General features: G+C 40.4%; 1 protein-coding gene across 2 annotated transcripts in view; it reads right to left on the minus strand.

The window, feature by feature from the left end:
* The window catches only part of il4r (interleukin 4 receptor), a 44,099-nt gene extending 19,274 nt beyond the window's left edge, over positions 1-24,825 (minus strand). The window contains exons 1-2 of one of the 2 annotated variants that reach the window (XM_031893272.1): positions 24,653-24,825; positions 5,763-5,856 (exon numbers count right to left, since the gene is read on the minus strand). In XM_031893272.1, the coding sequence (XP_031749132.1) occupies positions 5,763-5,856; positions 24,653-24,667 (109 nt within the window). In that variant the 5' untranslated portion in view covers positions 24,668-24,825. Of the gene's footprint in view, positions 1-5,762; positions 5,867-24,652 lie in introns of both variants that reach the window. The other variant, XM_004917956.4, reaches the window with a different exon arrangement.
* Positions 24,826-27,336: the final 2,511 nt, after the last annotated feature.

Here is a 27,336-nt window from a genome sequence, read left to right on the forward strand (position 1 = left end):
TATACTGTGATAAAGGGAAGGCTTTGGGATTTGGCATTATGCTCGCAAGGTTGTGGACAGAAGAAACATTGTTGCACTAAATACTTTTTAATAGTCCAGAGAAGGTGAACTAAACCCTTTTAAATCTAAATATTTCAAGCCTGAGGGAGGTTTACTTGGTTAAAGCAATAAGACATCGGCAGTGGAAAACCCAGCTTCCATCTACTGAGAAATGCTTTTTCTACATCAAACTTCTGCGTTAATAAGGGTACAGAAAGAAACATTTACAGAAACCAGTTATAAAATTGACTTCCTTTATATGCGCTGAGGTTATTTGGTAAATTCCTTGAAGGGGAAGAGGGTGGTAGTTACTTGAACTTGGCACAGTTAATTTTTCCGTGTTCTGTGTATGTGACCGCCTGCATTTTTATTGTTTGTTCCTTTACACATGGATTTTCTCAGGAGGAACAAACAACACACCGAAATGATGCGCTATTCTTAGGCATCAAGTATTTTCTTAAGTTATTTATCAAAGCCTTAGTGGTAGCAGCGTTCCTTGAGCATTAACTGATTGTTTATGCTACATGCGCAGTGATTTCTGTATGTGTTCAGGTATCTGTGGTTGTGTGTGGGTTTCCTGTAGCTTCTTGTAGTGAGTTATTCATCTTTTATTGCTATCGTTCTATCTGGAAAGTTGCTGTTCCTGTTTCAGAGTTCTAGACAGAGGTACATATAATAAATCTCTTTTTAAAGCTCAGTTCAAATCCCAGGAGAGATTATAGATTTGTGTCTGATGATGTTATCTGTGCACTGTTCTTACATTCCAATTGTAATTGTATAGATCCACCCTAGGCACACTGATATAAAATATTGGTTTACCCAGCCTGAGGCCAGTATAAACCCAGTGCCTTGGGCTTATTTTTGAGAAACCACCAGCAATGATAAGAAGTCGGATGGATGAATTGCATTTATATAGAGATAGTTTCACATTATTTGTTGTTGCCGTGTTAGCATTTTTAGCTGAAACTTGATAATATGAGAGAGTATTAGTGTTCTTATTGACTACAGAGTGAGTCGAGCCCTGCCCTGCCAAATTCAAACTGAATTAAAGACACAAAAGGGGATGACCCAGATATCTTACTGTCATTATACTGATAATCAGTTGAACTCCAAAAATCTGGGACACATAGATGAAGGTAGATTTTTTGGTTCAGGGACGCTAAGGGTTGCCATACACAGTTTGAATTATACCCTACCTCAGATATAGTCTGCTTAAAACAGGACCTTGTATTTCAGGTTCTCTGAGAGAGCCTCCCATAAACCCAAAGTAACTTGATGTAACGCCTTTTCCTGAGTTCCAGGCTACAGCCAGACACCGCCAAAAAAAGACAAAAACAACCCCCCCCAAACCTGCTCCTTTTGTGACATGTCTCCTTTTGAGACATGAATCCAGTCTGGGGGGTGGTGTGAGATTGGGGGTGCCACAAGCTAAGAGCTATCGCTACCTTAAATGGCCATGATGTCTGCAGAAGCATCTTCTATCAATCATACAACAGTTTTGATGCTGGTGAGTTGCGCTCAAATTTAGCCATGCACTGAAACTTTGGGAAAACCAGCTTGAAGCCTTTGCAGGGATGGGAGAAGATACTTGCAGAGGCCACTGCTGTTTAAAGTAGCAATGAACAACCGCAAAAAATCCTCTGCACTCACCCATTATCAATATGTAGAAATTGGACACTAGGGCATTTCACTACTAAGAAATGCCTTCCCTCCCCACCTCAAAAAGAGGGATTGTTTGTCCGTACATTGCAATATACTTCAAGCTGGCCAACTACGTCAAAGTCATCCCTTCTGGCCAGTCCTACCCTAACTGACCTATATAAGTAATTTAAGATTAGTACTGAGCAAAGGGACTAAGTTTTACCTGCAACATGCTTGCGTATAAGGTTAAAAAAACTTAGTCCCTTTGCTCAGTACTAATCTTAAATTACTTATATAGGTCAGTTAGGGTAGGACTGGCCAGAAGGGATGACTTTGACGTAGTTGGCCAGCTTGAAGTATATTGCAATGTACGGACAAACAATCCCTCTTTTTGAGGTGGGGAGGGAAGGCATTTCTTAGTAGTGAAATGCCCTAGTGTCCAATTTCTACATATTGATAATGGGTGAGTGCAGAGGATTTTTTGCGGTTGTTTATATGTATTTTATGGTCACAGCCTCATTGCACCCCCGCTTAATGGTTTACAATTTAGTGGTTGAGCACAACTTTCCCTTTTTGTGTTATTGTTTATACAGGAGCAGTGGCCAGCTCCATGTTGTAGCCCCCACTATTCCCAGCTACAGTCAGGTGATCCCAATGGAGCTAATAAAAGGGCAACCATATGGGAGTTTTAACCTTATACGCAAGCATGTTGCAGGTAAAACTTAGTCCCTTTGCTCAGTACTAATCTTAAATTACTTATATAGGTCAGTTAGGGTAGGACTGGCCAGAAGGGATGACTTTGACGTAGTTGGCCAGCTTGAAGTATATTGCAATGTACGGACAAACAATCCCTCTTTTTGAGGTGGGGAGGGAAGGCATTTCTTAGTAGTGAAATGCCCTAGTGTCCAATTTCTACATATTGATAATGGGTGAGTGCAGAGGATTTTTTGCGGTTGTTTATATGTATTTTATGGTCACAGCCTCATTGCACCCCCGCTTAATGGTTTACAATTAGTGATGGGCGAAAAGTTTCGCCAGGCATGGATTCGCGGCGAATTTCCGCGTTTCGCCATTGGCGGATTGTTTCGCGAAACGGATGAAAAATTTCGCCGGAAAAATTCGCCGCACGTCCAAAAATTGTCGCCGGCGTCAAAAAAGAATAGTCGCGGGCGACAAAATAATAGCCGCGCAACGAAACAAGAGCCGCGCGACGAAACAAGAGCCGCGCGACGAAACAAGAGCTGTGCGCGACGAAACAATAGCCGTGCGACAAAATAATAGCTGCGGGCGACGAAATAATAGCCGTGCGACGAAACAAGAGCCGCGGGCGACGAAACAAGACCGCGCGACAAAACACGAGCTGCGGGCGACGAAGCAAGAGCCGCGCGACAAAATAATAGCCGCGGGCGACAATTTTTTTTGTCGCACGACATTTTCGCCGTTTCGCGAATTTTTCGCCGTTTCGCGGATCTTTTCAAAGATTCGCGAATTTTTCGGCGAAGCGAAACGGAACAGATTCGCTCATCACTATTTACAATTTAGTGGTTGAGCACAACTTTCCCTTTTTGTGTTAAAGTAGCAATGACCCGCAGTAATTCTCACCCCTGATCCCTCTCCCTGGCACCTAAGGCTGCAAAAACTATTTGGCTACCACCAGATCAGCTACAAACCACTTTACCCCCCCAGACAGGATTTGCAGGCCAGCCTGTAAGACAGCAGTGCTACGGTTTTTCTTGGGGTTGCTTCAGGTTTTTTTCTTTTAAAAGGACAATATGAAAACTAGTACTTTCCTTGTAGTTTAAAAGTCCAGTGAATTAAATAACAGAAATAGCCAGCCAAACAATACAAGCTGGGGGGTATATGGTGAATAACCAATGACATGAAGTTTGTATAATGGGAAATAATAGAGGCTGAAGACCAGTTATTACAGCAAGATCAGGCAAGGGAAGCTGTTACTGAATATGGAGGCTACAGAAATGTCAGCTGAATATTCTTTAGTCCTGAAGCTGAAATTTAATAGCTCTATAATGAGTGGGCCTTTTGCCCCTTTAACAAAAATGTTGAATTAAACACTGAGAAAATATTGGGGTTTAATTTCTGAGCACAAAGACAAATAAGAGTCAAACTGCTCACTGCTAGGTTCTTCTAAGGCAGCGATCCCCAAACAGTGGCTTTGATGTTGCTCCCATTGGCCTCAAAGTAGGTGCCCATATTCAAATTTCTAGCTTGGAGACAAGTTTTGGAAGCACAGAGACACAGTTGTACTCCAAGCAGAGCCTCCTGCAGGCTAGTAGTCCAGGTGGGGCTACCAAATAGCCAATCATAGACCTTACTTGGCATCCCCAAAAAATGTTTTCATGCTTGTGTGGCTCATCATCACTTTTACATTAGTGTGGCTCATGAGTAAAAAAGGATGGGGTAACAATAGAAGGGCTATAAAGACTGAAGTGTCAAACTGAACCACCAACTCTTTCACAGAATATAAGGGACATAAAATGGGAAGAAAATAATGATACATTCTTTCTGTATATTAGACACATACAATTGGCATAGTATTCCTTTAATGAAATCCTTCTTTGCAACCAATAATCACTGTCATCTGGTGCTGAAGACAGTTTTCAGGGTGTTGTCTCCCTTTCCTTTGTGTAGTGTCCTGGGTTTGGATGTTTTGTTGTTCATGTAGTTTATGTCTTCCAGACTAAAGAGAAAATTAAATGTTCTATTCTGTTTCCTAAAGTGTGATTACTTATTTAAAGGTTATTCATAGACAGAGTTGGCCCCTATATCTGGAAATATATGTCTCATATTTAATTGATTGCTATTTATAACAGCATGCGCATTAACTATCATCATCATTAGCAGGTTATTTACTGCACTGGAATCTGTATTTGCTATAATAATAATAATAATAAATTACACTCTGTTCTTTAGCTAAGAACATTGAGTATTGTTGTTATTTCTTTCAAAGTTGAGCTTGTTTATCATGTTGGTTTGGACTCAAGGATATCCTTGCAGTTAGACATAGACATTTCCTTTGTGGTGGAAAGAGCTAGAGTTTTGGATATTTTGTTGCTCATGTTTATGTCTTCCAGACTAAAGAGAAAATTGACCCTCCTATTCTGTTTCCTAGAGTGCAATTACTCATTTAAAGGCTATTCATGGACAGAGTTGGCCCTTATTTACCTTTTCTTATTTGTTTGGGGAAATATATTTATTTATAACTGCTTGCACACTAACTACACATCTGCTGCTATAATAATAATAATAATAATAATAATAATAAATTACACTGTTCTTTAGCTAAGAACATTTAATATTGTTGTTATTTCTTTCTAAGTTGAGCTTGTTTATCGTGTTGATTTGGACTCGAGGATATCCTTGCAGTTAGACATTGACATTTCCTTTGTGGTGGAAAGAGCTATATTTTGTATGCACGGTCAGGTTATTTTAGGGCACTTCATACATATCTGTGTAGGGCTGTGTGGGCTCCAAACTTAATTACAGCTGCACAAAAGGATTGGATTTCTCTGCCTAAGCACTAGAGGCTTTTCTGGTGGGCCTAAACCTAGGTCACTGTTCCTCTCTTAAGCCGGCCATACACGCACCAATAATATGTGCATGTATGGCTACTCGAGGAGGCGACCAATATCGCAAAAGGCGACTCGTCAAACGGGCAGGTTAAAAGATTTTGATCAAGTGCCATGGAAGGCGCCGAGCAAACTCTACCTTTAGGGCTGAATCAGCAGATGGAGGTAGAATTTCTATTGTTTCTACCTCCATATCTAACGATTCAGCCCTGAACAGAAGTGGAGGGTGGGAACGATCTTTTGTGCAATGGTCGCACGAAAGATCGAAATTGCTATGTGTATGGCCACCTTTATTGTTGTGATAGTGGGCCTTTTAAATCCCAGTCTACCGACATACCCCCCCATATGTATATAAGGCAGTTTTCTACCTTTTGTTACATAGCCCTCTAACTGTCTTACATTTTTGCATCAGTGTGTAGTGCCCACAAATAAACTGTAATTTTATTTAAAAATGTTTCAATGCTTCAAACACTTTTTAAAAACCTCAGAACTTACCATAACTGTCTTGCAAAAGCAATGTCAAGATCCCCAAGAAGTATATTGGTGCCTCCATTAAGAATTTCTTCAGGAATCTCATTTTAGTTGAAATTCAGGAAGATCTGTGGAGTACAAACAAAGGCAGCTTAATATATTTTGAATTAGATAGAACCGATAAGCCCTAGTTTTATAAAGATGAGTGAATTATAAGTAGCCCATAAGCTCACAAAATGTCTTGAAGGTCTTTAAAACAAAAAAATATGCCCATTACCAACAGCCTCTCAGCCTTACGACATGGTAAGAAAACAAACGTCAAGAAGCCTAGCTATTTGCTCTTCCCTTGCCTTATACTAAGCCTCTGATACCTGCTAAAGAACATTACAAAATGGCACATATCTTACTTTTTTCACTACTTTTCCAAACCCACATCTATTAGGATTCGGATTCAGTTCGGTATAAAGGATTCAGGATTTGGCCGAATCCCAAAATAGTGGATTTGGTGCATCCCTATCCCACACACTCTTCTTCCTTTAGATTCAATGGTCCTGTATCAGCCCGTATTTGTATTTAACCTGCAGGATACCAGATCCCAATTCCAGACTCAGCCAGACTGCCTTTTAATACCATTAGACACAAAGGCATTTCTTTCATGCATTTGACAGGTTATAGAAGCACAGTTGAGTGCAACAAAAGCACACAATCTAATTGATTCCATTTTATTCTGCCCGGTGGTACCCATAGTTGTTCAGATAAGCTCTTAGTTCACCTGTGTTTATCCAAAGGCTATATTGTGCTTGATATGCATTTGAAAATATTTTCAATTAGAAAGATTACTTACATTGATAGAAATGTAAATGCCATAAATACATAAACATGCTTTTTAACAGAACACATTTAAATTCTGATTTGTAAGGGCCCTTAATCATACATTCTACTAAGCTATCATGTCTCTTTGATTACTGGAAGGCTGATTTGCTTTCAGCACTTGATACAGAGAGATTTCTTTAAAGACAGATTCTTTGGCCATTTATGACTCACAAGAGATAATTTGGATGCCTCTTTTCCTTTTCATTTGTGAAATGGTTTGTAATTCCAGATGGTTACAATTCATAAATTGAGATGTGTTATTGTTGGCCAAGGGAAGCATTGGCTGCTGCTGGACAAAGGCATTAATTTGATACAGGAGAAACAGGAATACTGTTCCACCCCTGTTATAACAACAGAGCAGCATTTGTAAAGCACAGCTGATACAGAACGACTAGATAGTGGCACACTTTGTATAAGTGTTGCCCAAGTTGTAGCCCTTAAACGGATTCTGTTATGATTTTTATGGCGTATCTTTTATTTCTAAATTAAGCTGTTTACATAGCAAATAATTCACTCTATCATTTTTTAGGTGTAATATTGGTGTGTAGGCGCCATCTCAGTGCATTGTGCCTGAGTCTGAGCCAGCGCTACACATTAGAACTGCTTTCAGGTAACCTATTGTTTCTCCTACTCCCATGTAACTGGAGGAGTCACAAATTGGACTTGGATGCTATCTTGCTCCCTTCCCATTATTCTGCTGATTGGCTGCTGGAGGGGTGCGGTGATATCACTCCAACTTGCAGCTCAGCAGTAAAGTGAGTGGGTGACTGAAGTTTATCAGCCCACATGTCACATGGTTTTGTCAATGAAAAATATGGCTAGCCCCATGTGAAATTTCAACATTAAATATAAAAAAATCTGTGATTTTTAAAAACTGATTACAATGCAGGATTCTGCTGGAGAAGCTCTATTAACTGATGTGTTTAGAAAAAAACGTTTTCCCATGATAGTGTTTCTTTAAGTTGTTGCTAAAGTAAATAAGCTGAAGGACCATAGTACAATGGCCTAGGCTGGACAGGCCTATGTTATACATAGTAAATAAAGAGAATGTTATCCTTTCATGTAAAAAAGGATGAAAACGTTCTCATTACATCCCTGCAGCTCTCTAATATGTCCCAAACTTTATTACAGGTGTACATAGGATTTAATTGGCCTACAAGGGCATCACAGATGTCAGTTCCATTAAGCCCTTTCTTATTTCCATAGCAGTATGTTCCACTATACCATTTTGCTCCACTTTATTGTTGTGAGAGTGGGCCTTATGAAGTCACGTCCAACCCTGGATACAAAAAGATTCACCAATGAAAATGTTGTGTACCATCACTACATCAGCCATCTTCTTGTTATCTAACATAAAGGGGTCTCTTTACAGTATTAAGATATCCTTTAACTAGCCCCCCTCCCTCAAGTATAGTAATCCCTAGCAACTAGTGATAAGCAAATGTTTTTGCCAGACATGGATTTGCAGCGAAATTCCACATTTTGCCATCGAAGAATTTCTTTGCAAAATTGGCGGAAAATTTTGCCTCGGAAATTTTGAGGGCGAGTATTGGTCGCATAACAAAATGTCGCAGTCGCCTAAAAAAATGTTGCAGTTATGTCAAAAACATTTGTGCTCGTCAAAAAACTGGTGTGCTTCAAAAAAGTTGCGTCTCACAAATCACTACTCATCACTACTAGTAACCATTCTGGAGCCACTGGAGCCTTGGCCAGTTAATACAGTTATAGATTACAGAAAATGTCCCCTTTTTTCTTAGTAAATGAACAATAGCTTCCCCATCCTGTTCTTGGGCCACAGTTCATGCTTAATGGAAACTCTCACAAGAAGATGAATCAGTGATTGAGACAAAAGTACGTGTGCTAGCGTGGGAGTATACAGATGTGGGTGGAAAACACCTCCGCCTTTCTACCTTTGTTATTTATGATTCAACGACATTTCATTTTACTTTTTATGTGCAAGGTTTACTTTTTTGTTACAGAATGTCCTATTCTTAACAGCATTTCAATTTATCTACATGTTTTTATTTTTTATATATTGTTTTTGAATTATTTGCCTTAATTTCTGTCATGTTTCCAGATTTCAAATGGGGGTCACTGACCCTGGCAGCCGAACTGTTGCTCTGTGAAGCTACAATGTTGTTATTACTTTTTTATTATTTATCTTTCCACGCATTATTCCTATTGTTTGACCATAGGGGCTGACAATGAAACGACTGTATTAGCTGCTATTACATAATCACACTGAGTATAATACTGTACAGGTATTGGATAGATTATCCAGAAAGTTCCAAATTACGGGAAGGTCATTTCCCTTAGACTCCATTTAAATTAAATGATCCAAAATTTTAAAACATATTTCCTTTTTCTCTGTAGGAATTAAACAGTACCTTGTACTTGATCCAAACAAATACTGTATATAACAAATCCTTATTAGTGGCAAAACAATCCTACTGGACTTTACTTGTAGAAAGAAGATCCAAATTATGGAAGGACCCCTTATTTGGAAAACCCCAGGTCCCAAGGGGACTTTAAACACTGTTGGTCAACCAAACTTTATTCAAATACTACTGGACTACACTATCTATGCTACTTTAACATGTTTCCTCCATTCCTACATTACATGCACATAATAAGCAAGTTGGGCGCGGGTCTATAAATACTGGGGAGACACCTGATCAGGTAGGGTTTGGGTTGGGAGCCGGCGGGTTAGGGTCGGGATTAAAAATTTTATCGCTTCTTATTTTTCACGACTTAACGCACGATTCACTAAAAGGATACTTGCGTTAATTTAGACGTGGTGCTGTTTGCGTTAAGTCGCAAAGACTATTTTCGTGCGGTATTTGACACAACGCACGCTAATTAATGCAGCATGCACAAATTGTCACTTTGAGCGAGAAAACGCACGCCATAGTAGCCATACACGCCATTACTTTCGGAAAACTACTGTACTGAAAATGACCATTTCCCTGCAAACTAACGCAAAAAAAGTGCAATAAAACTTATCGACCTTTAGTGAATCAACCCTTATGTGTCCTGTGGCACAATGGCCCAAAAGCAAAGTATCTCTGAATGTTACTGTATATTCCCTATAACATATAATACTGTGCTTTACAGAGGGATTTCATCATTCGCATTCAGCTAAGCTTCCAGCGGAGCGAATACATTCCCATATGCTATTGACAAGGGACAATCTCATCAGCTAATTACCTGCCTGTGGGGTTTTTTGGGGTGTGGAAGAAACACATGCAGACATGGGAAGTCCTTAAAAACACGTAGAACGCCCTGTTTTGAATGTATCTCAGGAACCCCGTACTCAGAATCCTTTAGATTTTCCACTCCACAAACAGAGAGAAAAAAAAATTACCCGAGGACTTTTCAAAATTTCTAAATTAACCACTACACTTATCTGAGTCATTGCTTGCAGGCACACCCCCCTCCTGCGTCTGCTGAAAGGGAAGTCCGGTTTACTGGAATGGGTTTGTAGCAATCAGAAAACCCTCAGTCTAGGTTTCTGTCTGCTTCTGACCAAAGCTTTGGGAACATAAAAAGTTCAGCAAACGGAGAGCTTATATTTTAGAAAGTGAATGTCAATGCTTTCAGCAATGAAAGATTTGTTTAACCACTTAGATTCCATAGACCACAGTACTATCATGCCAAGTGCCTGACTGCCAAATCCACAGACTGCATTTTTCCATATTTCTCATTGATCAATGCTGTGGTGAATGTTGTCTGGCAAGTTTAGAGCCAGCAGGGAAGGAAAAGGTTAAGTGGTGATATACCTTCCATAGGATTGGGCTTCTACTGCAGCATATTATCAAGGGTTAAAGCTTGATGGCAGCTGTAATCCAGCAACCCTTAGGTCTCTTATACAGGAACATTTACTCTTGTATTCATGTAGAGTGGCTTTTTTATGCATTCCACCCCACAGGGACCCATGGCTTTTTGGAGTCAGAGGGGCCTTGGTAAAGTGCTGAATGCACATCGGACACTGCATGTTGTGTCTCATATACAGTGAGCCTTCCCATTGGTGGAACAGGCACAGTAGAGAAGATGAGTTCTGTTAACGGTTAATAGAAAATGTATAGAAATCTTCCACATTCATTGCAATAGGTTGCCACACTGGTGCAAAATGAGCCCTCCAGGGTATTATAAATATAGAAACAAAAATATTATTTATGTTATTTTACGCAATAGTGTGCCTTTAACAATGAGCAGCTCAAGTCAAGGACTTTGGAATGTAAGAGGCCAAGATTCCACTGTGTACATAATGATTCATGTTCTACTAGGAAATCAGAGGTCATCAAACATGTTACAATTTAACTACTCATTATGTGACGTCCTACAGAATATGCTACTGTATTTCCTGCAAATACCAGGAAAGTTGGCATTCAGCATATGGAAATAAGCAGTCTTTCATGGATGATATATAATGAACAGTGTAACAAAATAGTAGTTCTTCATTTCCCAGGGTGCTACAGCCATGTGACTTGTGCTCCAATAAACTTTAGTCACATAAGTTGGAGTGAAATCACCCCCATCCCTTTCCCCCCAGCCGCTGATCAGCAGAAAAATAGGAAGGTAGCACATTAGCAGCTCCTAGTAGATATCAGAATAGCACTCAATAAAGAATCCAAGTCCGGCTTGGGACTCCTCCAGTTACATGGGAGTAGGAGAAACAATAGGTTAACTGAAAGCAGTTCTAATGTGTAGCGCTGGCTCCTTCTGAAAGCTCAGACTCAGGCACAATGCACTGAAATGGCGCCTACACACCAATATTACAGCAAAAATAATACATTAATAAAATTTTAAATGGTAGAGTGAATTATTTGCAGTGTAATTTTGAATTAAAAAGTATGCAATATATCTCATGACAGAATCCCTTTACGCCCAATTGTTTAATAAAAGCAAAATCAAAAGATCTGTAGTTAGATAAAATGAAAATCCTTTTAAGTGTTTTTCTGACAAGCCTTGCGTTGTTGCTTTGTTTATGTTAATGCAGTTAGTCAGAAGAGTAGAGTCATCTGAGGTTTCTTTGCTCAATTCTAAAGGCTTTCCTCTGAGCAATTTTACTGTTATTTGTTTCAAGGATTTACACTTCCTTGTAAATGTGCTCTGTATATTATTTTATTTAAAGTACAGGGAATCTATAGTTCTTGTGCTGTTTTGTTATGCCAATGAGAACTGGAATCTTTTTGCATAAATTCACTATCACTCTCAGACATCCCTCTCTGTACTAAACATTTCAACCAGTAAAACCTGAGAGTGCAAGCAGCACAGGTCAGGAGCTTATTATATTATTTTGCACAGGGAGAGAACAACTAACTCTCCTACTGCAATGGCTTCTTGCTGTGTAAAATCTCCATTGTGTATTGTTTAGTTAAAAATGAAAACAACCGGCATAAGGCACTTTCAGAAACGTTTTCGTTAAACACAATTGAATCCTGACCCTTGGATATGAATTCAATATTCTTCGCACACCAACCATCACTGTAAAGGTGGCCATACATGGGCAGATTTAAGCTGCTGATTTGAGTCCTTTAGATAGATCTGGCAGCTTATCTGCCCATGTATGGGGGCCTCCCAATGGCCCTACTTGGCCCGACTGATATTTGATATTTTAGTAGCCACTGAATGACACTGCCTGGAATTAGACAACTTGTTATCTACAAAAATCTCCAGTTAATTTTCAATTAAGGATACCCCCAAAACACTACCATTTAGTGTATAACTTGCCTATTATTTCTACCAAAGTGCATAACTTTGCACTTATCAACATTGAACCTCATTTCCCAGTTTGCTGCCTAGTTTTCCAAAGCGGCAGCATCCTGCATGGAACTTATAGTTTTGCACAATTTAGTATCATCAGCAGAAATAGAAACAGCACTTTCTATGCCCACCTCCAGGTCATTAATAAAGCAAAGGACCAAGGACTGACCCCTGCGGTACTCCACTAACAACACTGGCCCAATTAGAAAATGTTCCACTTACCACCACTCTTTGTAATCTATCCTTCAGCCAGTTCTCTATCCAATTACAAATATTATGTTCTAGTCTAGGCCAATATTCCTCAATTTTATCATTAACCTTCTGTGAGGTACTGTATCAAACACTTTAGCAAAGTACAAGTAGATGACATCCACTGCCATCCCAGCACTAAGGTTCCTGCTCACCTCCTTATTCTAGTTTGTGTTAACAAGATAGAATAAGGCTTTTAAGAATTGAATTACAAATAAATTCCTTGCTTCAGTTTCAAATAATTTCTTCTGTTGGAGCTTGGTTTATTAACATTAATGGGGTTACCCCTGTGTTTGAGCTGTTATTAGATAATGGTGTACATTTCTGAAATTAATCAAAACAAACAACTTTATAAATTGCTTCACTTGACAATTTGTAATAAATGTTATCACTATCACTATTTTTATTACTTTTTTTAAGTGTAAAACATTTTACACACCTTGGCCTCTGATGGCTGTTTATTAGGGACAATAAAAGTCAATTTGCAGCTAAAGCTGGCCATACACGGGCAGATCCATAAACTTGGCGATGTCGACAAGCGAGTGGATCTTCACCCGATATCCCACGGGTGGGCGATATCGGGGAGGCATGTAGGCGAATTCGATCGTTTGGCCCTGGGACCAAACGATCGAATTCTACACACGCCAATGGGGCAGTCGGTTCGGGGACCGCATCCACGAGCTGATGCGGTCCCCAATCCGACTGGATTTTCTAACCTGCCCGATCGATATCTGGCCAATTTCAGGCCAGATATCGGTCGGCCAGGCCCCTCGGTTCTGCCCCTACACGGGCCGATAAGCTACCGAATCGGTCCAAGGGACTGATATTGGCAGCTATAATCGGCCCGTGTATGGGGACCTTAAGTGTTGCATAATGTTTGCTCTCTTAGACAGATAAGTAATACATGTGAAGCAATAGAGTAAGCACTGAGAAAGTTTAAAGGAGAACTAAACCACAAAAATGAATATGGCTAGAAATGCCACATTTTATCTAACACTCCATAAGCCTAAAGTTTCAGCATCTCTATAGTAGGAATGATCCAGGACTTCAAACTTGTCACAAGAGCTCCCTATCTTGGATTCTGTCAATGATACTCACATGCTCAGTGCGCTCTAGGCAACTGTTGAGAAGCTAAGATTGTGGGTTGCCACAAATTATCAATTTGATATAATCAGCTCCTATGTCCCCCTATATAGCAATGACAGGTGCACGTATCCTTAATGACCACGATCCATTCCAGTAATCAAGAAAAGAATAGCATACAGCATCTTAGGGCTCTGGCACATGGGGAGATTAGTCGCTCGCGACAAATCTCCCTTGTCACGGGCGACTAATCTCCCCGAACTACCATCCCACCGGCGAAAACGTTAGTCGCTGGTGGGATGGCACACGCTGCGCAGGCGATTTCAGCAAATCGCCGAAGTTGCCTCGCGAGATTAGTCGCCCGTGACAAGGGAGATTTGTCGCGGGCGACTAATCTCCCCGTGTGCCAGAGCCCTTAAATTCATAAAATGCCTTTATTGGATACACCTGACACAACCTCGAAAAAAATTACGTTTCAGGCCTCACTTGACCTTTTTTCAAGCTTTTGCTGCAAATTATCAAGCAGAAAATGAGGTTCACTGTCATATAACCTGATGCTACAGGGCTGATTTTTAAATTCTAATGTGAATTGCACTGGTATCAAAGCTGCCATGTATTGAGAATCTAAATTAATTACTAGTCAGTCCTATATTGGGATATTTATATTCTATATATACAGTATAGTGTGAGTCAGTCCCTAAGCTCATGAAAGTGACAGCAGCAACTGCAGTGAATCCGCAGAAAGAAGATGGGGAGCTACTGGGGCATCTTTCAAGGCACTTGTGGGCAGTGATTGCCTTGGGCTGGTACAGAAGCCCAAAACATAATGTACAGCATTTCTGCCCTGCTTTTTTAGTTAAGCTTTAGTTCTCCTTTAAGATCCAGTGTGAGCTCAGATCAAGTGGGAGTTTCAGCATTTGCTTTGATATTATACTAAACCTTTGCCCTGGGAATGTATGTCATTAAATGCAAGCCCAAAATAAAACATGATCCTCTGAAATTTACTAACAAATGTTGCAGTGCAAATGGCTGTACCCGTCATCATTCCAGCCCGCATGTTATTCACAGGGTTAATGTAGAATTCATGGCCTGAACAATGAGTTCACGATACAACCTTTGTTTTCCAGGAACAATTAGTAGATAAGAAAACCACTCATTTTCTGTCTGTAGCAATCTTCCTGTTTTGATGTTACCTTTGCCATTTAACCACTAATAGCCAAGCCACCTAAATATTTACTGTGGGTGGTTTAAATAGGAACACAATAAACTGTGTACCCTCTGCATTTTCAGTGATTACCAGGGTAGCGAGGGGGCAGGTATTGTCCGGCATTTCTTCACCCGCAGGAGAGGAGATTTCTAGCCGGGCAATGAAGTGCCCTGCCTAACATAGCCCTTAAGGGAGGAAGCTGTATAAATAAGAAAAAGCTTTTAGTTTATAAGAGAATGCAGAAAAGTAATTTATGCTAACAGGTGTTACATTAGCTGAAAATGAGGGTGCCACCTCAGGGCCCCCCACCCCAGTTGCAAGCTCCTGCACACAGCAAAAGTGACGCTGCACCCTGTACCTTTTGCCTCCTCTTTATGCAAAATCAGGGATAGGGTGGCAGTAGTGGGCCGGGATTGGGGGGCCCACAGGGTTTTTTCCCAGTGTCCTGCCAGCCCAGTCTGAGACTGATCATACTACCTCTGAATTTGTAATCTTGAGATAATTTAGTTCTGTTTAAACTGCTATAAACACCAGGAACACATATGTTTTGGGTAATGAATAACAGCCTGCAAGTGAGTAACTGAAGTGGGGCTGTGTTATACACTCTTTTATTCTTGATATAGGATATATATGATTTGTGGCACGTCAAAAGGTAAACTCACAGCTCGGCCTGTCACCACCAACTCAGTGGATAAGCCTGGGAAGAGCTGGAAACTCCCAGTGGAACCAGGCCCATTACAATTGCAGATTTCTACTTTCCAACAAAAGGAGTCTGTGCTCATTATGATTTATGTATTTGCCCCGCCACTGTGACATCAAACTGGCATACTGTAGGAATTGGATAATAAGTATGCATAGTGTGCATATAGAGAAATTGGCTGGATGCACCTGGTCTAATTTTTTTCAAGGGATCATTAAAAATAATGTGGGCACTAAATTATCAGGCACCACCCAATGACCAAAATTGCTACCTATTAACTCAGGCAAGTGTATCTATAAAAGAAACAAAGTGACCTTGGATACATTTCTGGGTTACACAGCGGCACCCTTTTCTCTTTCCTCCAGGTGCCCCTTCCAGCAGCTTGGGTTGGGTGCAAGCTCTGTATACTTCCATTGCTAGGAAATGCTATCATTTACATGCCATCAGCCCATAAGGCATAAGGGACCCATTGGAGCAGAAGGGAAATGGGGCCAATGCATACCCCAAGTCACAAAGAAGTTGAATGATCATATAAAGCTCTAAGGTGACTTCTATTAGCCTCATATTTTACAACTACAGGGGGGTATATTATTTGTTATAATTCACAAGTGTCACTGAGTCATGTGAAAGAAATCCACCCAGTTACAACTGATGACATCAATATGTGTTTATATAGTGAATAAAGTACCCCCTATCGTATACAGGTGACTTCTAATATCCTCACATTTTACAACTTTATTTATTATAATTAGTGATGAGCGAATCTGTTCCGTTTCGCTTCGCCGAAAAATTCGCGAATCTTTGAAAGGATCCGCGAAACAACGAAAAATTCGCGAAACGGCGAAAATGACGTGCGACAAAAAAAACTGTCGCCCGCGGCTATTATTTTGTCGCGCGGCTATTGTTTCGTCTCCCGCGGCTATTGTTTTGTCGCGCGGCTATTATTTCGTCGCGCGCGGCTCTTGTTTCATCGGCCGCGGCTCTTGTTTCGTCGCCCGCGGCTATTGTTTTGTCGCGCGGCTCTTGTTTCGTCGCCCGCGGCTATTATTTCGTTGCGCGGCTCTTGTTTTGTCGCCCGCGGCTCTTGTTTCGTCGCCCGCGGCTCTTGTTTCGTCGCCCGCAGCTATTATTTTGTCGCACGGCTATTGTTTCGTCGCGCGCGGCTCTTGTTTCGTTGCGCGGCTCTTGTTTCGTCGCCCGCGGCTATTATTTTGTCGCGCGCTATTGTTTCGTCGCCCGCGGCTATTATTTTGTCACCCGCGACTACTCTTTTTTGACGCCGGCGACAATTTTTGGACGTGCGGCGAATTTTTCCGCGGCGAAATTTTCATCCGTTTCGCGAAACAATCCGCCAATGGCGAAACGCGGAAATTCGCCGCGAATCCATGCCTGGCGAAACTTTTCGCCCATCACTAATTATAATATGCAATTTGAGTCATGTGACAGAAATTACATCACTAAGCTCCAATTATAACTGATAACATCACTAAGCACAGTTTATAAGGATATCATTTACAGTTTGGTCCCATGGGGAAATTACCAAACTGTATATTATAAGTATATAATTTACAAGAAGGGATGAGCAAATTTTTTTTGTGGTGCAAACACAAATCTGTGCAAGAATTTTGGAGAGAGGAAAAAAAACATGAGAAAAACACTCAGGATATTTGTGGCTCTTATATATTTCTCCCGGTGCCATGGCCCCAATCTGCTTCTAGAACAGATTTCACCAGTGTGAAGATTTGTAACAAGTCTATGGGGCAGATTTAATAAAACTCTAACCTTTTTCATTTTACTATTTTCAAAAATTCGAATAAACTCATTTGCACAAATGTCTGACATTTACTAAAAAGTCTGATCTAAAAAAGTATGAGTGGGAAAAAGTTGCAAAGTTGCGACTTTCAAATTGTTGCACTGAAACCTCTATTTTTTCAAATTGTTGCACAAAAAAACAGTGTCCAAAATCCAAAAACCTCTAAACTTTTGAAGCAAAGAAAGATCCTTCAGGGAAGGGGCATCTGCCATTGACTTCTACATGATTCCAAATTGGAAAAAAAAATCAGACGATTAGTAAATGGCCCATTAAGGGTTTTGATGCAATTTACAACCGTAACATTTATCTTCATTAAAAATGATATTAGAGAAGCCTTTGGGTGACAACACACTGGGCTACTAGTAGCAGCTACTTTTTCAAGGCTACTAATCTCCGGAAAATACCCTGCCATAGATAGTACTGAGAATTTCCTCTGCTAAAACACACATAGAGACAGTTATCAGTAAATGATCAGCATTGTCTATTTTAGTAGCCATGGAAAGTAGCTGCTACTAGTAGCTCTGTGTGTCTTCACCCTTAATCAGACACAAGTCTTTTGACAGTGCCACATGATCCTAATCCTACAGGGCAGTTTCACAGAACAAAATGCCTGGATTTTATCTCAAAGATACAGTATGTTCGCATGACACTAACCTGAAAAAATAGCATTGTTTAGTCATGGAATTGCCCATAGGCAAGGCCTGTCTTTCTGAAATAATTAAGAATGCTGATTCCCTATAACAATAAGTAAACTGCTTGACTGAACATCAAAGCACTCTACGTGTAGGGACAGATTCTTCAGGCTGTCAACATTAGAAGAGGAGCAAATAAATTGCTTACTGCGATGCACTAATCAGGATCTCGCCCTTTACTGATTGCATAAACAATTGTTGAATCAACTTAATTATGAGGGAGAAAATGCAAGGTATTCATGGAAAGCTGTAGGTTGCATACATATGTATGACTTCTTCTAGGAAACACAGATCACAGGCCATTTGTATGAATCCATAATAACAGTGCTTATATCAGCATTATTACATCATTGTTATATTATCAGCATGTTTGTCTGCAGGCCCATCCTTTATATTAATGGACAAGGTTAACAATATTTCATGTATCTTTAACATTTCCATAGCCCAGAGTGTGTTAGAACAAATGTGGGACCACAAATGATTCCCTTAACCTAAGCTGTCCATAATAGATACATTCTGTAGCCATGTTCATTACCCAAATTTGGTTGTACTACAGCTCCTATTATTGCTGTAGTCTAGCAACCAAACAGATGGATTCTTAAACGTTGCAAAATGATATTTTTTTGCACAATTTCCAGGGCCAGCAAGGATCCTACAACAAATATATTGCCATGTATTTTTATACTTGACTCTTTCTAGTTATATAATATTGTCACCAAGGACACTGATAAAGGTGTCAACTCTTTTAAACAATCCCATAGGCATGGATATGTATTAAATATATTAAACCACTCGTCACCAGACACCAATAAATTTAGGGGCAGATTTCTCAAAATTAGTGACAGCATGAAAATATACTTATTTATTATTTATACTTATTTATTGAAGACCGCGGCAAAAAAAAAACACAAAAAAGGTGAAAACCACACATTAAATAAAGATTGTTACACTTTGGGGCACATTTACTAACCCATGAACAGGCCGAATGCGTCCGATTGCGTTTTTTTCGTAATGATCGGTAATTTTGCGATTTTTTTGGCGTCTTTACGATTTTTGCGTAAAAACGCGAGTTTTTTCTGCGTCTTTACGATTTTTGCGTAAAAACGCGAGTTTTTCGTAGCCATTACGAAAGTTGCGCAAAGTCGCGATTTTTTCATAGCGTTAAAACTTGCGCGAAACGTCGCGCCTTTTAAGTTTTAACGCTACGAAAAAGGCGCGACTTTGCGCGCAAGTGTTAACGCTATTAAAAAATCGCGACTTTGCGCAACTTTCGTAATGGCTACGAAAAATTAGCGTTTTTACGCAAAAATCGTAAAGACGCCGAAAAACTCGCGTTTTTACGCAAAAAACGTAAAGACGCCGAAAAAATCGCAAAAAATACGAAAAAATCGCAAAATGTTCGTTTCCAATCGGAATTTTTCCAATTCGGATTCGAAATCGTGTCTTAGTAAATCAGCCCCTTTGCCTAGGACAACTTCTATTAACTTCTACATGACCTCAACAGCTTTTAGATTTTTAAATAATGTATGTTTACTTTTTTTGTGGTTTTGTCGCATAATAAATGGGGAAAAAAATGTGGGTTTTTTCTCAAGAAAAAAAAATCAAGTTTTAGTGCATAAAAGCAAAAAGTAAAACAAAATTTAATGTTAGTAAATGGGCCCAAGTAGTATAAAGTGATCGATCTATAGCTCTAAAACTTCACCTGTATTTAGCCAACACACTTGGGTTATCACATAAAAGGTGCCAACGTTTCTACAGGTGTAAACACCCATAACAACCAATCAGTAAGTATCTTTTACTGGTCCCAGTGTCAAATCAAACAAATATCTGAATTTCAGTCTGCCTTTAGGATAGACTGCATTTTTTGTGCCTACCCAGAAGGGCCAGTCCCACACTTTTCAATGCTAAGGTGCTGCCCCGCAAGTGAAGTAATTTACCGCCCAACATCTTAATCTCAGCTATATGATTCTGTATTCTTAGCTCCGCACCAGCTTCATTTAGAAGGCTTTGTAACTTTTCTCAGCACACTTACTCAGATGGGAATTCTGAATTGCTTCAGACTGAAAATACATGTACCAGATATGTAACATTTTGAAAGTATTAGTCACTTCTGAAACCACATTTACTAAAACAGAACAAAATGCAGGAGCAATCAGTGTGATTCAATGAGATAAGACACGTTCTGCATGAAAAATAACCAGGAGTCATTTTCTCTTTCAGCCTCTTCTACAATTCCTTTCTCCTGACTCTTCTTTTCTTGGAATCATATTCTGATGTTTTTTTTAACACTTCTTACTGGAAATTGTCCCAAACCTTACCATTAAGCAGAATCTGCTCAGCATTAATGTTTTATGCCATTCCTGCAGTCCCACTAGAGCTTTATTTCTAGTACTATGCGACCCAAGACTGCTCGCTATGGTCACCTTTAGACTTTTTCCCCTATGGATATGATTTAATATTTAGGAACTGAATGTATATTTATTTTCCTTTGCTTTATCCCTACAGCCTTATAAAAGTGTACTATTAGCTGCGTTTGCTTTTTCAAGGTTTCGCCTAGATTGTGTCTGGCCAGGGGCATTCCTGGGGCTTCTACAGCCTGAGGCAGCTGCCCTGATGCCACCACGCCCCCCCCCACACACACTTACCTGTGGGGGAGCCACACCCCTAGTGCAAATAGTGCTACTGCAGACTCTGCCCTAGAAGAGCCAAATGCCATAGTTTGGAAAATGGTAATTTGGCTAATAACACAGGTGCCTTTTTTGCTGCCCCTGGTAACCAGCCACAAACATCAGAGTTCTCACCTTGGCTCATGGTAGGAGCGGCCCTGTATCTGGCACTTCCTGAACGGAGAGCAAGAAGTTGCGCCCATCTGTTTATTCATCAGTGCCCTTTCCTTGTGTGTTATTCACACGGGGAAAGAACACCAGGTGGGTGCAAGGAACTCTGGAGTCCTGTACTTATGCCAGCCTAAGGATGCTGTACTAGTGCCAGAACAATGGGTACAATTGCTGTAGTAGCACTGCATTCCATTGTGGTATCTGAGAGAAACTCAAAAGCCATTAATTCATAAGAGTCACAGGAGCCCTGTTTCCCTGGAGATGACTTATTGCTATAAGGACAAGGGCACACTTGCGAAAGAGCTTATAACTCGAATAATTTTGTGTCTATTTCTTCACATTTATTTACTGGAATTTGCTTTGTGGTGGGACCCAAAGCTAAGGAAACAGGCACCATCATTGCATTTCCACAACCTGGTCTGGAACCTGTTTTCACGTAGACTAAGGACAGATGGATTGTCAGTCTGCGGATAAGCACAATCCTCCCTGTGTGCCCTTGCCCTAATAAGGATGGCAGCATGGCGCCTTTCTCTCATGACGAGAAGCATAACTGTTTAGTTAACTAGGCCCCTTAGTGCAGAATAGCCTAGTAAAAAATTCCTCTCCCTTTAAGGGACGTGAATGACTTATAAGCAGCTGTTATTTTCATGTAATGTTTGTGCAGCTTTCATCAACTCCATTATACTGATGATTTGCTTACTGCTTTCAGCCACACAGTTCTACTTAACCCCATATTGTATCTGTACTCTGTGCATATTATTTCTGTACTCTGTGAATAAACACTATTTTGAATGGGTTAATCAGTTCATAGCGCTTCTTCTTATTACGATTTTACCCGAATGTAGCTGGACTACAGTTCTCAGAAATGGTCCAGCCTGTTATCAAGAGTTAAAGTATGCTAGCAGCAGGGTTGGACCCCCTATAGCCATATTGTGTGATAAAGCTTTTCCCCAGCTGTCTATGGCCAATGTCCCAATTAAAATGCAATATAGTCCTCCAATGGGAATTCCTCCTGATCTATGTAAATCTCACTTCATGTTCTTTGTACCTGCATTTGGTGTTAGGAGCATTAAGTAGTTTTTCCAGCAGGTAACAAGTCTGCCCTTTATCCCCATGTCTGATGGCAATGTTATATAATAAAGCCAAAATTACATAATAAACTCTCTATGTAAGATATCAACCAGACCAATGACATTGTGAGTAGCATTCACATTGGTGAATTCTCATGCACTTTTTATTAAGTAATTGGTGGTCAAATTCAGAGAACTAGTGGGAGGTAGAGGACACCTTTAAAGTATGTTTAGATCCCCCTTTAAAACAACACTACTTTTCAACACCTTTTTCAACACTGATGCAATGAATATGGCTTGTGCTTAACATACATTTTGCCTATGGTTTTAATCTGGAAATATCTTTGTTATTATTTTGCTCTAAACAGGGCAATATTTGAAAATGAAACTAAAGCCACATTCTACTTCTTGATCCCAAAGAGCAAAGTCAAACAACCAGTCCACAGTCCACTGAGAAGCCTTAGTATAATGAGCTGTTTCTTATCTAGCTATAGTTGGGTGAAGGGAGGGGTTTCTTCATACAGAGGGCTTCTCAGTGGACTGCTGGTTTGCTTTACTTTGCTCTTTGGGATTAAGAAGTAGAATGTGGCATTAGTTTCATTTTTAAATATTGCCCTATTTAGAGCAAAATGATAACAAAAACTGTAGATATTTCAAATTAAAACCATAGTACACATTTTGCCCTGCAAGAGCAAGAAAGAACAAAAAACCATGGATATTTCCTAATATAAAGAACAGGCCGAAAATTTGTTCAGCACAAGCCCAATCCATTGTACCAATGTTGAAAAAGCGAGGGGTGGGTATTGCCGCTTATTAACACCTTTCCCCAGCGCTTCACACCCAGCAGCCATATTTATGTGAGATAGCCCATCGCTAAATATCCTGCTGGGTCTGTACAACCGGCTTTCTATTCTGTGTTCTTCACGATTATTACTGGAGGCATTTAACCTATTTCTCGTAGCTATGAACATGGAAACAGTTCCGTATCTGCCCTTCTGAAATTTGATTACCTTGTACAATTAACTAGAAAACCTATACGGTAATCTCAACATGTTGAAAGCAGCAGTGTGACAATAACAATTAGCAATCCAACATATGATGGTAATGTCACAATGATATGATTAATGCCAGTAATAGAACGGGATTTAAATCCTCCATAAAACTGTCCCAGCAATAAGGGCAGGGGTACACGGGGACATTAGTCGTGCCGCAACAAATCTCCATTGTCACGGGCCACTAATCTACCTGCAATGCCATCCCGCCGGCTGCAATGTAAATCTTTTCTTGGTTGGATATGATCCTTGCTTAATGTATTAACATGATTGTCTAGATCACTTATTGTACAGTGTTGTGGAATATGTTGGCGCTTTATAAATAAATGTTAATAATAATAATAATAATAATAATAATAATAATAGATCTGAGCAGCACTAGATCCACCCTTCTGAAGATCTATATTTAAAGCAATATAAAACTTTACTCCAGCTCTCCAGAGCCAGTGTGTGCATTCAAATGTGAAATAATCCTCCAGTGGGACAGTTTTATGGTTTAGATCCCCTTTACCGTAAACAATACTATACAAAATGTTGAGACAACTATTTCCCCTTTCTCTTGGTATGGTGCTGTTGCAATCCTGATTTTCAGTCAGAGGGCATGTTCCCATGAAAATCACAAGATCAAAAGTCATGCCTCCCATTGACCAGCATTTGTAAGAAAGTCAGCAGTGTGAGTTCAATTTGCGCAGAACTATAACTCTCAGAATACTAGGCAGTCCAGCAAAGAAATGACATTGCCAAAGGTATTATATATTTATATACTCTCAAGAATAAATGTTAGTTCATCTAACTGGTGTGCATCCAGTTCTGACTGAACTACAACTTCCAGCATCTTCTGATATTAATACTGATAGTATTAATTAATATTAACCCCTAACTTGCCCCACAGTTACTACAGAACACCCTTCCCCTGATTTTAGACTATACATTACCAGCTGTAGTTCAGAAACAACTAGATGTGGGGTTCAGATTCAGACTGGGGGGTGCAGGGCCCACTAGGTCTACCGTCCCATGAGCCCCACACTTCCCAAAGTGCCCCTGCCGCTTCCCCTGCCGCTTCCCCTATGCCCCCTCCTAACCCCCCGCCACCTGCCCGACGTCCTTCCCTGAGCGTGCGTAAGTGAAACTTACTTTCATCGCATCAGGGGAGGAACATCGGTGGCCGTGGGAGCGGTGACAGGGATTAGGTGTGGGCCGCCGGGGTTTCCCCTGGTGCCCCAGTGGCCTTGTCCGACCCTGGGGGGGTCGGTCAAACAGCTGTGGATTATATCAAAAGTGCTTAGTAATACAGACAGATATTAATCAGTAATTAAGTCACTGATATAGAAACACAGTAAACATTTCTAGTTGTGAAGTTTTTAATCAAAGCGACTTGTAATAACTAGAACTTAAACCTCGTTTCGTGCGATAATATCGGTGCGTGTATGGCCAGCTTTACTGGACCTCACAGCAAAAGCATTTCGGGAATAGGAGATCTTCCAGAAACATATATCAGCTGCTTACACAGTCAGTGTAAGTACAGTCAGTAAGTACTTTTCCCCACAAAGCATGCCGTGAAAACCCACTTACCTTATGGTCTCCCATCCATGGTGATATCACCTGGGTGAAGCTCACAAGGTGAGGCAGGTTTTGCAGTCATGTCTGTGCATGGTTCACAAATACAGGTTTTTGGACGAAATCTGCACATACTTCCTCTTTAGCTAGCAGCGAAATTGTAACCCAGCCTACTAACCAGCTCATATTCTTTTCCTGTTCAGTCCTCCCCATCACACACTTTCCCAGCACTGACATGTAGTGTGGGCTGGGACTCTATGTAAATCGACAGTACTCATTCTCTCTGGAACAGAGCCCATACGCAGCTTTATTTTGTTTAACCATGTAATACTCTAACTTGAGATACAGTCGCTGGAATGAACTGTGTAGTGAAAGAGATATTTCAAAGAAAGGAAAAGGTTTGGAAAATGGAATTTGACTCTGGGAGGAAAGATTGCTTTTTAGGAAAGGGGAAAAAAAGAACTGGGTAATGGACTTGTTACCTAGAATGCCAAAAAAGTCACCATGTGCAACTCAACTAGCCATCCTTGGGCACTTATTGTAATATATCTGTCACATGGGTTTTTGTACGTTTGTATACCTCAGACTGGAAGCACTAATCTTTGTTTAAAATGTCCGTGATGGACAGTGAGGAATGGTCGGCGTAATTTGTATTAAACAGACCATCGTAAGCCTTGGAAGGGGACACAGTATTAAAGGATTAGCCAATGATCACATAAAGGCAAATATTGGATACCAACTCTTCCACTCCTGCTAAAGGTGCCCATATACTTAAAGATCCTTTCATTTGGAGAGGTCGCCAAATGAGTGGCTCTTTCCCTGATATGCCCATATTGAGGTGGGTGATATCGGATCAATCTGATTGTTTGGCCCCTTTAGGATACAGGCTGTCAGATGTGGTCCTTTCCCCCAACGGGATTTTTAAACCTGCCTGATCGACGTCTGGCTAATTTTTGCCCAGATATTGGTTGAGTAGGCCCATCTCAGACTTTTATTGGGCCGTGTATGGCCACTTTAAGCCAGCAGCGTATTCTTTACACACAGGTCATTGGCCTGATTTCTTGTAAAACTAGGCAAAGATCTGCTCAATTTCAAACCTTACCAACAAGATAATATTTCTGTGCACTGACAATATTAGGGCCAGTGCTTCTGAAACTGGATGTTGTAGAGGCAGAAGATTAACAGGCTTGTACAGTGCTAGTCAATAGCTTAGGGGTGATACAGATATAAAAGATGTTTACTGAACAGAAGACAATGTGAAAATTGCAAAAAACAGCAGCAATTGTAAATTTTTTGGCACTGTTCGTTCCTGAATTGTTGCATGCATCTGTATGTTTAGACCTGCAGCTGCCCCCATGAATATAGTGCTGCCTACATTTGGTAGTGCTTTATTTATGAGGGATTGGAGGGGGTAGGTAAGTAGGTTTTTACACAAGTAATCTGATATCTTCATGTCATGGATGTTGGTCAGTCTGTTGAAAGGGCAGGTTTAAGGTGGCCACACATGTGGCGATCTGGCGATGTTTCGTGCGACCATTGGTCGCACGAAACATCGTCAGATCCGCCACACACCGTCAGGGCTGAAACCTCCTTCTGCCGATTCAGCCCTGACAGCAGATTTTGGTCAGGCGCCTTCTATGGCGCCCGATCAAAATCTTTTAACCGGTCCGATCGGCGAGTTGACCGATATGAGCAGCTTCCTGCGATATCGGTCGACTCACCGACATGCCATACACGCACCGAATATCGTACGAAACGAGGTTTAGTACGATAGTATTGGTGGGTGTATGGCCAGCTTTAGACTTGTTGGCCAGTGCATGGTCCTTTAACAGATCAGGAAGCTCCTGTTTCTGCTTCTGATCAATAGAAAGGTAGCCATAATGTGATGGTCATAATTCACTCTACCTTTAAAAATCTTATTCTTGAACCAAAAAATGTATTTTTTCAGTTGTAGTATTGGTGTGTAGCAGCCATCTCAGTGCATTGTGCCTGAGTCTGAGCTTTCAGAAGGAGCCAGCACTGCACATTAGAACTACTTTCAGGTAACCTATTGTTTCTCCTACTCCCATGTAACTGGAGGAGTCATGAGCCGGACTTGGATTCTGATATCTACCACTTTTATACAATACTGGTACCAGGGAGCTGCTATCTTGCTCCCTTCCCATTGTTCTGCTGATTGGCTGCTGGAAGGGATATCACTCCAACTTGCTTAGCAGCAGTAAAGTGTGACGGAAGTTTATCAGAGCACAAGTCACATGGCTGTGGCACCCTGGGAAATAAAGAATATGGCTAGCTCCATGTGAATTTTCAAAATTAAATATAAACATATCTGTTTGCGCTTTTAAAAAACAGATTTCAGTGCCGTATTCTGCTGGAGAAGCTCTATTAACTGATGAATTTTAACACTTTTTTTGCCATGACAGGTTTTTTTAAGTAAGGTTAATGAGTTCCCTGTCAATCTCCTTAAAGTTCCCTGTAAGAGCTCAAGATAGCACTGAGTGTGAGTCCTGTAGCCATGCTGTATTATCTGTGTCTCTGTAGTAGCCTATTCTTTTAACAGATATTCCTATTTATGAATCATTTATAAAGTAAATTGCACCACACAACCTCTAAAAAATTATAATAATTATACTTTTTATTTTATTCCAAGAAGCCAATTGTGCTGCCACACACACAGGGCTGAAAGCAACTAAATAGCA

Source organism: Xenopus tropicalis, chromosome 9 (genome assembly GCF_000004195.4).
Source record: "Xenopus tropicalis strain Nigerian chromosome 9, UCB_Xtro_10.0, whole genome shotgun sequence".
In the NCBI taxonomy this organism is placed as follows: Eukaryota; Metazoa; Chordata; class Amphibia; order Anura; family Pipidae; genus Xenopus; species Xenopus tropicalis.